This window comes from Oculina patagonica, chromosome 2 (genome assembly GCF_052425735.1).
Source record: "Oculina patagonica isolate OP01 chromosome 2, crgOcupat, whole genome shotgun sequence".
NCBI classification, from domain to species: domain Eukaryota; kingdom Metazoa; phylum Cnidaria; class Anthozoa; order Scleractinia; family Oculinidae; genus Oculina; species Oculina patagonica.
The window spans coordinates 36,708,818-36,722,697 of NC_135759.1; the positions used below are offsets into that span (position 1 = coordinate 36,708,818).

The 13,880-nt window shown below is 35.2% G+C and overlaps 3 protein-coding genes across 6 annotated transcripts in view; 2 read left to right on the forward strand and 1 right to left on the reverse strand.

Annotated features, from left to right (window-relative positions):
• The window catches only part of LOC144644515 (neuronal acetylcholine receptor subunit alpha-10-like), a 44,506-nt gene that overhangs the window by 8,284 nt on the left and 22,342 nt on the right, over positions 1–13,880 (reverse strand). For 2 of the 4 annotated variants that reach the window (XM_078504025.1, XM_078504021.1), the window contains 8 exons: positions 9,741–9,803; positions 5,117–5,280; positions 3,105–3,218; positions 2,955–3,020; positions 2,463–2,599; positions 1,965–2,009; positions 1,222–1,331; positions 481–780 (listed from right to left, as the gene is read on the reverse strand). In XM_078504025.1, coding sequence (XP_078360151.1) covers positions 481–780; positions 1,222–1,331; positions 1,965–2,009; positions 2,463–2,599; positions 2,955–3,020; positions 3,105–3,218; positions 5,117–5,168 — 824 coding nt within the window. In that variant the 5' untranslated portion in view covers positions 5,169–5,280; positions 9,741–9,803. Of the gene's footprint in view, positions 1–480; positions 781–1,221; positions 1,332–1,964; positions 2,010–2,462; positions 2,600–2,954; positions 3,021–3,104; positions 3,219–5,116; positions 5,281–7,351; positions 7,396–9,740; positions 9,804–9,909; positions 10,168–13,880 lie in introns of those variants that run through there. The other 2 variants (XM_078504022.1, XM_078504024.1) reach the window with 2 other exon arrangements.
• LOC144644513 (neuronal acetylcholine receptor subunit alpha-2-like) overlaps positions 7,585–13,880 on the forward strand; it is a 36,392-nt gene continuing 30,096 nt past the window's right edge. The window contains exon 1 of the mRNA XM_078504014.1: positions 7,585–7,963. The gene's annotated coding sequence lies outside the window, so the exon portion shown is untranslated. The remainder of the gene's footprint in view (positions 7,964–13,880) is intronic.
• LOC144642346 (uncharacterized) lies at positions 10,890–11,516 on the forward strand. The gene has a single exon (XM_078501311.1). The coding sequence runs from the start codon at positions 10,890–10,892 to the stop codon at positions 11,514–11,516; it is 627 nt and encodes a 208-aa protein (XP_078357437.1).

Here is a 13,880-nt window from a genome sequence, read left to right on the forward strand (position 1 = left end):
GAAACAAGTCCGTTTTCTGAGGGGCTTCTTTTGAATAACCGATTTACAAATCAAGCAGAAATATCTCCCCTTTTTTCTTCACCCTCATTTTCCTTAGTAAAATTCTCTGTTGGCCTTCGGAAAAGAATCATTTTGCGGTCAAAGCTGAATTAATAGGTTGACGGGAAAGATCCCAGTCCGAAACATGTCAGTTGATTTTAAGCAAATTCTCGCTTACAAAAGAAATCAGACTAAAGGTTTTAGGCCATCGTAACTTGATTAAAAATATAAAACAAACAGCGGTGGTTCCAGACCCCTTTCATTACAATATAAAAATAGTTGCCAAAATTTTTAACGGTCACACTTTTGAAAATGTATGTAGCTTAGCATACGAAACGTCAAGTTTAGTAAACCGCTGTTTGTTTTTATATTTTTAAATCACTTTTTTGCCAATGATGGCATTTGTGCAAATGTTCCGAATTTTTTTTGCTGGTACATTACCTGTATGTTACTACGTTTCTTTTCGCCTTTGCTGACACGAGTTCAAACTCGGAACTCTTCATGTAGAAATTGAGGTCCGCAGAGTCTCTCATTTGCACGATATTCACTTCCAATCCGTGGTAAGTCCAGGAGCCGAACTTCAGTTCACACATTTGGTCATCGAAAGGGAAGTAAGTGATGTCTATATTACAACCGCTGCGCAGGATAGTGGGCGCGTACCATGTGCATCCTCCATCAGATGTCAGGATGACTTTGGTTTTGAACAAGTATAGGGTTCCACTTGGAAGCAACTCCTCAGCACTAACGAGAAACGATTTACAAATGAAAATGTTAGACTTTCATAGAGATACGAAGCTTTTGGTAAATCTAGTAGCCGACTTACTTGTTTGTAGTAAATAATAAAGATGGTAAATTTTAAGCTCGGTCATAATAATGAATCCCATGCTCGTGTCATGTTGAATACTTCATCTTCATTATTTATTACCGAGCTTAAAATTTACCATCTTTATTATTTACTACAAACTTGATGATTTCGACATTGCTGATCCTAGCAGTATGCAGGACGCGTGTTACATATCAACCTAGTGAATGGCCCGGCTCACAACGAGTCTCTCGTAGCTCAGTTGGTTAGAGCGCCCAACCGGTATCTGGGAGGCCATGAGTTCGATTCCCGTCGAGGACTCAGATTTTATCTTTGTCCCATGCTCGTGTCATATTGAATACTTCATCTTCATGACTTACTTATTGTGAAGAACAATGTCAGGAAGCCAGAGTAATGTAGGGCTGACATTAATTGTTTTTATTCCACCATACTCAGACGCATTCCACTTTAAGAGATGGTTGTTCCAATTCTGGTTAAAATAAAAAGAAAAACAATGGAAAGTATAAGTGCTGGTAAAATACGAAAAATCGAATGGGATGCCCAGGATGCATTTTAACTGGATTAAATTGTTTTTTCAAGCTAAAGGGGAGTAATTTTTTTAGGTCCCATAAAATGGTGGATCATTTGGGGGGGGGGGGGGGAATGTGCATTTTTTGGATGTTTTGTTCATTTTTGTGGAAGAGGACACGCATTGTAATCAGTATTTGGAGTAATCCAAACCGATTTACACCGGGACAAGCAAAGAATTCTGAGAGGTAAGAGACTTAGTAGTAATTGAAAAAATTGAAATCATTAAAAAAAAATACCCAATTTCGTTTTTTTTGTGGTCTAAATTTATTGGGATGGATGTATTTGATAAGTATGTGGGGTAATCTTGCTCAAGCTTCATCAGGGCAAGAAGAACATTGAGTGGTGAGAAAATTGGGTTTGAAAATTGGAAAATGGTTTTGAAAATATTTGAAAATAGGAATTTTGTAGGCACTTGTATAAAAATTAAAAATCTGAAAAAATATCACTACTGTCAAACACACGTATAAATAAAAAAGGTTATGTTCAAGAATTGGTACTTGTTTAGTGGTGGATATCGCTTTTATTGACTTACCATTCTGACCCAGATGTTGCTCACAAGAACTTGATCTTTTTCCATCTGTTATAGAAAGAAATAAAAAAATTAGATACGAATATCAACTTACACTTTCTTCTGAAGAAGGTAAGAGTTTAAGCTCAAACTTTATGATTTTAGTTTGTGAAAAATTGTTTTAAGCTTGTAAAAATGTATTTGTTTGTGAAATTTGTTCCTAAATAAATTATTATAAGAAGAGTACTGTTGTTTTTTATTTTTCCACTTGTATACTAGGTTACAGGTCCATTTTCAAAATCTTAAAATACTTAGAAGAATCTCCCCTTCATTTCATTTCATTCTTGAAGACGTTGATCACTGGCGTTAAAGCTGTTCATGGACATGGCTTAAAATGATTTGTACATAAAAAATAGGTAAAAGCTAGAGTTGTGGTCCAGAAAATTATTGATGATAAGTAAAAATAATTTAACTTTGAATTTAACAAGGGACTTAAGAAGAAAAGTTAACAAGCTGATTTACCAAGTCGACAATCTGCGTGTACGCAATTCCAAATTTCACTTCAATAGGCAATTCCTTATCCTGCGCGGGGCGCACATTCTTGTTGTAACCGCTGAAGAATAGATCGCGCACCAGTCGAGATTCATCATCATCTGGTTCTAAACCAAGGGAAGATAAAAAAAAAGTTTAAGTATTTAAAAAAAAAATTATCATTATTATTATTAAAAGAAAAATAGACATTTCCTCCATCTTCAAGGGTGATGGGCAAAGAGAAATTAATTGTCATAAGTAACCCCTCTTCAGACAGTTAAAACGAAACATCTCGACTTATCACTGAAGAATTTCCCTCTGGGAACGACAGTTTAACCTTCTCTGACAACGCATTACATGAAGTGGTCAGGATTAAAGAAATGAGCGCTGAGAGTACGGTTTCATTTCGTAATGTACTTCGTTTATCTTAGAAAGGGCACTCTGCTGACTTTGCCCTATTATAATTAAAGGAGTTGCACTTACCATCGCTGTCATCGAGAGGGGATTCATTCACACTACCATTTAGCACCTCCTGTGATAATCCTATGTCTATTTTGAAAGAAAAAAAATGAATCACTGACTGAAAGGAAAATAATGAAAATAAAGATACTAAGGGTTCGGTAGTTTACTTACCGCTGCTGACAGGGTCTGTGGAAGAGGACTCGTGCACACTTTTATTGGACACCTCCCGGTCCAAAGGAGATTCATATGCACTACCATTTAAAACCTCATGGGACAGTCCGATGCCTGTTAAAAATATAACTAGTTAAAAAGCAAATCTATAAGCAGCCTTGGATCAGTTTCGTGGTGAAGGCTGTGCACTCTGTAAAATATCACTGGTCGAATCATCCTGACTCTTTCCTCTTTGACGTTTTTGTGACATCTTTATGAATTTTATAGATGCCGATAGAAAATACGGAGTTGTTAAAGTGGTTGCAGGCAAATAATTGAGACACAATGATTTGTTTCTTAAATGATCGGGACAGAGTTTTCAGTGATTTATATCTACAAAATTCTTTACCGTAGGTTCTTCAACCCTTCTACTGTAGAAAATGGCTCTTATAACAGAATGAATGAAGTTTTTACTGGTGAATCGTTTAAAGATACTCATTCTGACTGGCAATGTTCATTCGACCAAGCAAATAATGAGCACTGAGTAAATGAGTTGCCAACGATTGGCCTCAGCAGTTTTAAAATTATTTTACGATTGAAGAAAACAGGACAAAATTTGTAAGTTCATAGAGACGGCTTTATAGTTTTGTGATCAAAACTTTATTTGGAGGTTTTTGATTCCTGTAACGTCTCTTTTTTAAATAAAATCAATTTCGTTTAAACAACGACACGTAACATCTCACTGTGACAAATGCTACCGTGATAAAAATTTGAACAATGATGTTAAGGACTTTCAGCAGTATTATCACATAAAAGTTCTTCTATAAACCGATTTGATAAAACGATTTTCTCTGCGATAAAAAAACTGACTAAGTCTTCCTTGCGGTGACCAGTAATTAGTGCACGCATTGCTTCTTGAAATGAAATTATGACTCCAGCGGTATTTGTTTGCATAAAATAGACCCCCTACGGGAATAAGATAAATTTGTCAATTGACTCACAAAGCTCCAAATTGGCACCAAAATCTAAAACCTAGAATCACTTAACACGTTGAATAACAAATGTTATCTATGTATTCCTTACATTTTGACAATAATTTTCTGAATAATGCACTTCGATCTAAGGTTTTGTTTACTCTACCAATAACAGAATATTTTTCAATCGGATTCCACTCGTGTGTCCTGGAATTAATTATTGATTACTTCAACAGTCTGAAGAAATGAAAATGTATTCGGTTATTTAGTCGCCTACTCAGTAAACTGGGAATGCTTTTTCTCTGGATTAAGCTTTGAGATTCGTCTTGCAATACGATTTAACGACATCCCTAGTTTAACTGTAATCTTTTATCGCTGTTTTTTTCTTTGAAATATTGTATAAAAGATTAGAAAAATGTTTGTTTTACTTCATGTTGTCGTTTACTGCGAAATGTTATTCTTCCCTGAGTATTAAGATATGCAGCAAGATTAGGGTTGAAATCAATTTTCAATTCGAAGAAAGCATTTGAGCCAGTTGTATAAATTTGTAATTCTAAAATAAATTACAATTGAGAAAAATTCGTTCAAGATCAATTTAATTAAATCTTTTTTTCATTTAAGGAGAAGTGCTCTAAAGCGAATCATAACGAATTTCATATCAGTGAATTCGTTTGTAGACTTTAAAAACACTACAGACTAGGATAAGAAAAGCATGGTTTTACCTTGGCATAACAGGATAAACCACATTCAAAATATTTTGTCGAATTTGCATGCTTGTGGTTGTGTTTTCATCCAGTTTTCTCATGCACCAAACGTAGCGATGATAAATAATAAAGAGAAAACGCAAGCCAGTATTACGCGATGAGGTTCGCAATACTTTTTTAAACTGTGTTTTACGAGCAGAAAGACAAAAAATGAAGTTTTCTATTAAACGGTGGCTGTGGGAAATTTGAAGAAATGAAGATAATCTAATGGAAAAAGAAAAGCACTTATGACTCACTCACCACAAAGTGCCTTCATAGTTATGGTTCAATTTAAGAAACGAAACTCTTTTCTTACCTGGAATGAGTAGAATCGCGTAGAGGAAAATCAATGTATCTTGAAACACCATGGTTCGCTGTCTTGACAAATTCTCCGGTAATCAGATTGAACGTCTGTCTTGGACTGTAGGTTAATCAGTTACAATTCGGTGAAGGAATTGGATAAGCTTAGCTTGATTCAGTCTACAAAACCAAAAGTTGTGAATTATTAATAACAACCAGCTTTCGTTTTTTATCGCACTTCGCTCCCGGTAGCATTGTTAATATAGCGTAGGTTTTATAATCTACACCTTATATATACAATGTATCAGTCAAACAGTTTGAAAAATATTTTATTTTGATTTTTGTGTAGAAATTAAAAAACACAAACACAGGCAAATTACACCGTATCAATAATTTCTTAATCTTCCACCGATTGAAAATAATTCACGTTTCCAATTTAGACATTATTTGAGAAAGAATTTTTAATGAAATATGGAACAGCTTTTATGCTTCCCCAATTTCCATGTCTTTATCCCGTAGGGATGAAAAGGGCCCTAATCTTTATGTCAAGCTGTGCTGGTCAATAAAATCAATTGCGATATTTTTCTTTACGTTTGAATGTGTATGTTAGCTTTTTAACGCTGAAATGATAAACAAATGTCATCTGAACGTGAATAATTAAGTCTGCTCGAGATTTTTCTAACGAGTTAAAGAGAATGATGAAAAAAATATTGATTATATCTTGGCTTCGGTTGAAGTTTTCTGTGATAAAACCTACTTGCTAGATAAGTGATTTCAGTCTAAAAAAAGAAGATATTCTTCTTCTAGTCTTTCAAGCTAAATATGTTAATTTTTTTTGGTGCTAACAACGTATTCAGTCTGATATTATGACTCAATAATGCACAGTTGTCGTCGCATATGCAATTATACAGGTACCAACCTGCCGAACTAATTCAAAGCTTGAGTTTTAATGTATGTCGTGAAACATACCCCATCTTTGTTTTTTATTTTGTTGATTATTTTACACGTCACTTTTATATTATGTAAACAAGAAAATTAAGTAACACAGACGCCATATTTTAACGTTCAGATTTCCTCTTTTTCGTTTCTGTAACCTCATTTTCTTCTTCATCAAAATTGTCAACCATAATAAAAGTGAATTGTATTTGTTTTGTAAATTTTCTTAAAGCACATTACATAAATTACTTAAGTTTGGCACGGGCAGATATTACGTTTTTCTTCAAGGCAGTGTTGCTTATAATGGAATAATGTACATGAGAACTGGACTGGACTAGTAAAAATGCAGACTTGTAAAGCAGGGACATAAATAACCCACTCTTTTAAAAAGAAGAATTTTATAAGGTGGACTTGTAAAACGAGGACCTGCAAAACGTGGACTTGTTGAACGCGGACTTGTGAGATGCGGACTTGTAAATGTGAAATGAGGACTTGCATGAATTGTATAACGCGGACTTGTTAAACGCAGACTGAAATGTATTAATTTTTCACGTTGATTCTTAAAACAGTTATCTAGTTTTTAACTTAGCAATTTGTGCTAGCCCAGTGCATTCCTCGGCTTTCAGTATACTAATGATTGCGATGGACGCCACATATGCGATTAGAGGAATAATGCTTGTTTGTTTGTTTGTTAGTTTGTTGCTCTAACGAAAAATGTAAGAAATATTGACCTACTGGATGCGTGCGTAAGGGATGCGGTTTCTCGTAATGTTGTTGTAAGAAAAAAATCGCTCGTCCCTTTCCACTGTTAATAGCAATATTGTGGATAATGATTGTAAATAATTACTTGTTTAAGTTTACACACATTATTTCATGAAAGGGATTAACTTTTAAAAGCTCACTATTGATGAGATATCCTCGCGAAACATCGATACTTTCTACAGCAACGAAATTTAATAATCAATCAATGAAAAGTACGAAAAGTCTGGTACGTGACTACGTTGTCATAGATATCACAAGTTTTTTTAATGCATTTTACAGGTGGCACCCTGCTAAATAGTTTACTCTCACTTCGATAAAATATTTCATCTCTTTGGATGCGGATCAAAATGAAAACTTATAGCCAAATTGCTCACGTCCAACAAGTCAACGAGCCAATGAGGAAAAAATCTCGAATTTTACACACAAGGTTTTTAATAAAAATGGAAAAATAACTTTGTTCCTTAAAATCTGAAACTCTTAACTAAATAAATCGAAATGAAAAAAGGCAATTATTGCTAGACGATATTAACTTTCAACAAATTTGAAAAAATACCTCAGAGCAGCGAATGTTTAAGCGATCTTCATTCATCAGATGTATGCTTCTATCAATTAAATGATTTTGGTTTAAAATAACGCGTAAACTTTACATAATTTTTGAAAGGGACGGTTTTACAGAGGGAATTTTTAATAAGTACGTTAATTATGATGTTTTGTGCTAAGTTACTCAAAGGATGCCGACTCGGAAACGGTGTAAAAAGGTCGGCCCCTGTAATAGGTTTTGTAACTAGACGCAAGACGAAAATCTGAAAATTTTATGATAAAGAAATAACTCAAAATATACAACAGCATCTTACGACATGCGGTGCCACAAGACGATGTTTCCAAGCGATTTACGATTTTGGCGCTTCTGTTAAATGCCATTCATTAGCAGGTAGGCCTGCAAATCGAAGAAAAGGCATCTGTTCAATCATTTAATTTTGCCTTTTCAAGGTGTTTTAACAAAACAAATTATCTTTGGCATGAAACATCCTGGGGAAATATACCATTAATCATGGCTGAAGCGTGGTGAGAATGGGCTCGTTTGACGCTTGAATTTGAAGATCCCTGCCTTTGCTGCTCTTGAAGAAAATATCGAAGACACAACATAAACATTTTGGCATATCAGGTATTGTTGGATTCAATTCAACTAATTCCAAGTTAAGTCGCTTTAACCGATGTCAAGGGATTTTTAGTCTAAAAGGTATACCATTATTTCTCTGCAAACTGACACATTCAGAACGTCCATTATGTATTTTATAAACCTCTAAGGATGATACACTCATTTCCGTGTTAAATAACGCAGTATGATTGACAGATTTGGACTTGGGAGCATAACTTGATTAAGTTAGGTTTTACCCTTAGTTGCCACCGACTGAGAAAGTTAAAGATAAATTTAATATTTTGAAGAATTTAATTCTATTGATAGTTGTAAGATTATCGGCAGTGTCACTTATTTTTAAGTCGACGAAACGAGAGGCACTCAGAAGACAAACCTTCTACCGACAGGGACGGTAAAAACTTTAACAGAAAAGAATGTTCTCGAATTAACATCTCGGTCTATAGTGTTTGTGTAAAAATACATCAAAAATATTATGCCGTTAGAACGTTAACGACAATGTCCGACCTAAAAGAAAATGTGAATTGTTAGTTAATTCTTGAATTTTAAAACCAAGGAATGTCCTAGAAAAAAAGTAAAAAAGTTGAAATAATGTGATAGAAAAGCTCAAAAAGATTCTTAATTTTGTTCTTTCGTTACACCCTCAAATTATGCTGCTACAATGCTAGGGCATGCGCTATTGGTTTATATAAGTAAACACTGGTCAGCTACAAATGCATTAATGTGATTGGTTCTCTCGTCCTGGACCGATTCGGCGAATGATACGATGACGATCGCGCGCTTTTACCTTAAAGGAGGAAATATTTCTTCATTTTTCCATAAAAACAATTCAAATTTCAGGTTTTGACTGCTATTCTTAAGGTCTACTAATTAATTAGACCACTCCCACTTGTTAACTGTGGGTCAATAGAACACTCGGGCTAGTAGTCTAGTCGTTAGATGGCGTTCTGCGATAAACCAATATCGAGATATAAGTTTGCTTTTAGTCCAAAAAAACAGATAACACTGATCTTTTGCATACCTGCCTTACAGACGAAATAAAGGCTTGACCAAGTTTTTCCTGACGGATTGTGCATATCTCGTTTGAAAGCAATCACTATGTAAGTGTTCAACTCTCAATTGTTAGGTATATTAAGTTTAAGTGACAGTGCAATGGTGGTCGGTAGCCTCTAACGAGCTGCTGTGCTTTAAGAAAGATCAAGCTTCATATAAGGCCTAATAGCCGAGAATTGGTCAAAATATTAGCTGTCAGATAAGAAATGACACGTTCTTAACTGTTGACTGAGATCTAAGATCTGCAAAATCAGTACTGATAGCTTATCAGTGGGCTGGAATTTATACTGATAGCAGAGAAATCGCGAAATATTTAATTGATAACTGAGATTCCAGGGTTCCATCGTAACCCTAATCATAGATAATCTTTATGAGGTAAATCAATTACATAAAGAGAGAGAGCGTGAGGAATTAACTTTCATTCTACCGACGTCTCAGTGTCTATACGATGTACATCAAGTTACGGTTCATTTAATTGACCATCGCACCTGTTCCTGTCTGATGCGGTGTTAAACTGAAAAACTTCACGTAGAACAAAGGAGCCTCGTACGACGTAAGGTATTTTAAGCTTGGAGAAAGCCACAGTTTGACAACTGTTCTGAGCTTCTGCGCCCAAAATCAAACTTGGAAAATTATTGAATGACTTGAAAACCCACACTAAGTATCTTCAGTTTATTTCAAAATCTTCCGTGTTTAACTTCAAACGTTAAAATGTTTTGTTAGCCCTGCGTACCTGCATAAAGGGAATATGCAAAAGTTCATCCGGTTTCATCAAGGATGGCTGAAGATGACTCTTCTAAAAAAAGAAAGAAATCAACAGATATTATAAGAGAAATAGCAGCATACTGCACAACAAAACTAAGAAAAATGTTTGAGGCAAAATTGTTTCGCCGTTTTCCTACCGTGTAGAAAGAACACAATCAACTGCTAGGAACCTAAAAATGTTGTTTACACTGCACCGATGACTTCGATTAAGTCTTTGAAACAACCTACAAGAAATTACATTACTTTTTTTTCAAAATGGACCTCGAAAATGCTCTGATTATGCTCGGACTCTGAAAAAGCAATCAAAGTTCAGCAGCAATCCAAATCTGTTTAAATTTTTAATTCGACAAGTGATTAGCATTTTGCGTTCCCTTAAAAACATAACACGATGTCAGGCAAAGAACGAGAATAAGGAAATCACCAGCTAAGTACAAGTGTTATTATCAACTGGAGAAAACAACATAACATCTGTAAGTGATTTTAAAAATATCTGGTTTGTAGCCAGGCATGATAAGATTAAAAATATATGATAAAAGTTGACACTGGCTAAAATATTTACAGGACGTTTCGGCTACTGCTGTAGCTTTCTTCAGCAATATGTAAATTTAAAACAGCGTCCCTGGTGTTATAGGAATAAAAAACTAAAAAATGCAGAAAAAGGTGATAAGGAATGTACTGAATAAAAAGGGGGGTGGAATTCTAAAAGCGCGACTAAAAAGGAAGAATAGGGGGTGGTATGCAATTAAAAATTGTTAAGTTTCTTATAAATGTTCGGGAATGCTACGTGTTCATTAATAGCGTTTCCATCTCGGACTGAGTGCCACGCTTCGAGGAAAAGTCTTTGTCTCCAAACTGAAGACCGGTCGATAATGTCAACATTTTCCAGATCAATTTCATGATCGTTGAGCAAATGGTGTTCGGCCAATAGGGAATTTCTGTCCATTGTTGTTATCGCTTTAGCATGTTCTTTGATACGTGATTTTAGTGCGCGTGAGGTCTGGCCAATGTAAACACACGGTATGGGTGGCTTTTCAGAAAAGCCACCCATACCGACCGCTATCTAGACTTCAATTCACACCACCATACGCAACATAAACACTCTGTTGTACGCACTCTCATGGATCGGGCTAAGAACATCCCATCCACTGAGGAGGAAGTGTCATCTGAATCTAAACGTGTATTGAAAGCGCTGGCAGCGAATAATTATCCTATCAATTTTATTCGTAATGGTCGTCAATCTAATGCCGAACAAAAAAGTGGTGACAACGTTGCTGAACAGCGAGGCTTGGTTGTTCTACCGTACGCCAAGGGTTTTTCTGAAAGAATCTCAAGAGTTCTCAAAGGTTTCAACGTCAAAGTGGCTCACAAGCCCATTCGCTCCATCGCCAATATTTTGAAAAAACCCAAAGATAAAATCAGCGAAGAGTCGTCGAAAGGTGTTGTTTATAAAATCAAATGCAAAGACTCTGCGTGTGTTTACATTGGCCAGACCTCACGCGCACTAAAAACACGTATCAAAGAACATGCTAAAGCGATAACAACAATGGACAGAAATTCCCTATTGGCCGAACACCATTTGCTCAACGATCATGAAATTGATCTGGAAAATGTTGACATTATCGACCGGTCTTCAGTTTGGAGACAAAGACTTTTCCTCGAAGCGTGGCACTCAGTCCGAGATGGAAACGCTATTAATGAACACGTAGCATTCCCGAACATTTATAAGAAACTTAACAATTTTTAATTGCATACCACCCCCTATTCTTCCTTTTTAGTCGCGCTTTTAGAATTCCACCCCCCTTTTTATTCAGTACATTCCTTATCACCTTTTTCTGCATTTTTTAGTTTTTTATTCCTATAACACCAGGGACGCCGTTTTAAATTTACATATTGCTGAAGAAAGCTACAGCAGTAGCCGAAACGTCCTGTAAATATTTTAGCCAGTGTCAACTTTTATCATATATTTTTAATCTATAAGTGATATTGTGTCAACTCACTTTCCAATTTTCAGAACTAACATTGGAAGAAATGTACAGCAGCCAATAATGAGATTTCGTACGTCGAACTTGGGAATAAGAAGAAAATACGATATTTGTCGATGTATAAATATATAATTCTTGTTTTTTTGTTGTTCTCACGTGCAACAAACTGTGAAATTATCTTTGTGAACACTGAAAGCATAGAACACGTGGCACAAGCATTTTGGTAAGCCGCACTTTACGGAGTAATTTGGCGTCATTTTTACCCAAAGAAATCAGTACATATATTGCACTTTAAATAAATTCATTTCCAGCTAAGACCCCATGTTGGGTCGATATTAATCTCTTGGAAGTCTGGCTTTAAATTGTTGCCTTTTACATAGCATGTCAATTCGTATTTAGGATTTGATGGCCAGCTGTCAAGTAGAATTTTCGCCGTCAAGTGTGAGATTCGATAACTTTAAATATAATTACTTAGAATTACCAAAATTGCAGATCGATACTTTCTTTTTGTCTTTTTAAACATATGGTCAAGCATAAAGATATTGAATATAATCTCACTGAAAATAATGTTTGTATGTATTTGTTTCGACAAGGTGAGATTAAAAAACCTGATATCTAACACATTATGATTGTGCAAGCCATTGCAACATAAATATCTTGCTTCATTATTGAGTAATGAATGGATTTGCTTTCGCGCTTTACTTTCCAAGGCGGGAAAAACCTTCGTGACACGAATAACATACAACAACAGCATCAAATCGCGCCATGTAACCAGCTAAAAGATTTCGAGAAGTTTCCTAACCAGCAATCCAAGGTAAGCCTGAAAAATCAATCCAATCTATACGATTAATAATCAAAGATTCGACAAAACAACCAAAACGCTTTTCACAATGGCGCAAACAGCTAAATTCCATACAGTAATTTCGTATGCAGTTTTAGTGTTTCTCTGGTGTTCCTTTCACTCTTTGTTGTTCAATTACACAAATTGTCATCGGAGAGCATTGTTTGAAGTCTCTGAAGAAATGTTACTATTTGACATGTCCTGGCACTCTCGGTTACACTTATATAACTTAGGATCTTAAGACCATTAGAGATAAATAACATCATCTGTCGTTTTATGGAAATTTGAATACTAACACCATTCCTCTGACACGGTTATTTTCTATAGAGTTGTCACTAATTTTTATACTCAAGAACATTTCACACATCTCTTGGTATTGTTTTGACCGGGTGACAGTATGTTATGAATTATTACTTGAGACCGGGCCACAAACGTCCATTATGACCTACATGTAAATGCAAAATAAATCGCGCAGTTGTGATTTGAAGATACCCTTTGTTTCTTCTTGAATATCAGGATTATAGGCAAAAAGGTAAGTATGAATTCATGCAGTCAATCCTAAGAAATTTCCGCAAAGCGCATTCTAAAACTGAATGATCTTATCTTTCTCAAAAATGATTGGACAACTTGTTATGTATACGAAATATGTGTCAGGATATATACTTTCGAATTATTTATTTATACCATGAACATTGGTCTACAATGGCAAGAGATTTGGAAGCTTAAGATTCTGTTTTTCTTCCTTCATTGGAATGTAATTCCTGAAATTACAGTGATCTTTGTAATGTTTTGCCTTGAAATTGCATGACTAAAAAAAGTACGCAATGGCTGGAATGTCATAATCCTTCTGTGAAAAGTATAAATTTTAATTATGTGAAATTCGTGGGCTGCTGAAATTCAGCGATCCTTGAATTGATAAGCATAAAACGCATATTTTTTTTACCAAATGTTTTCACCGCTCAAGTGGCGTTTTTTTGCTTGGATTATATAGTAACTACTGTAAGTGCGATAAAGCAAAGAAAAGTTTGTCTGTGTTTCAGGCATGCTTCATTAAGACGAACATCCGTTCGATATCTCCAGACTTTTGTTATGATATTTATAACTTTTATGATATCAGCGCAGAAAGTTTTAAATGAACCATTACTTTTTAAAGGAACGAAGAAGCATAATTTGGCTTATGGCACAAAGAGGACGTTGAAAGATGACTGAAATTTAAAATTTATTTTTTTAAATTGCATAATGTCAGATATGACACTTGACAGAGTCAAATATATCTCCGTCCCAC

Coding starts and splice junctions, on each gene's coding strand:
- LOC144642346 (XM_078501311.1), top strand. CDS start 10,890: ATGGATCGGGCTAAGAACATCCCATCCACTGAGGAGGAAGTGTCATCT.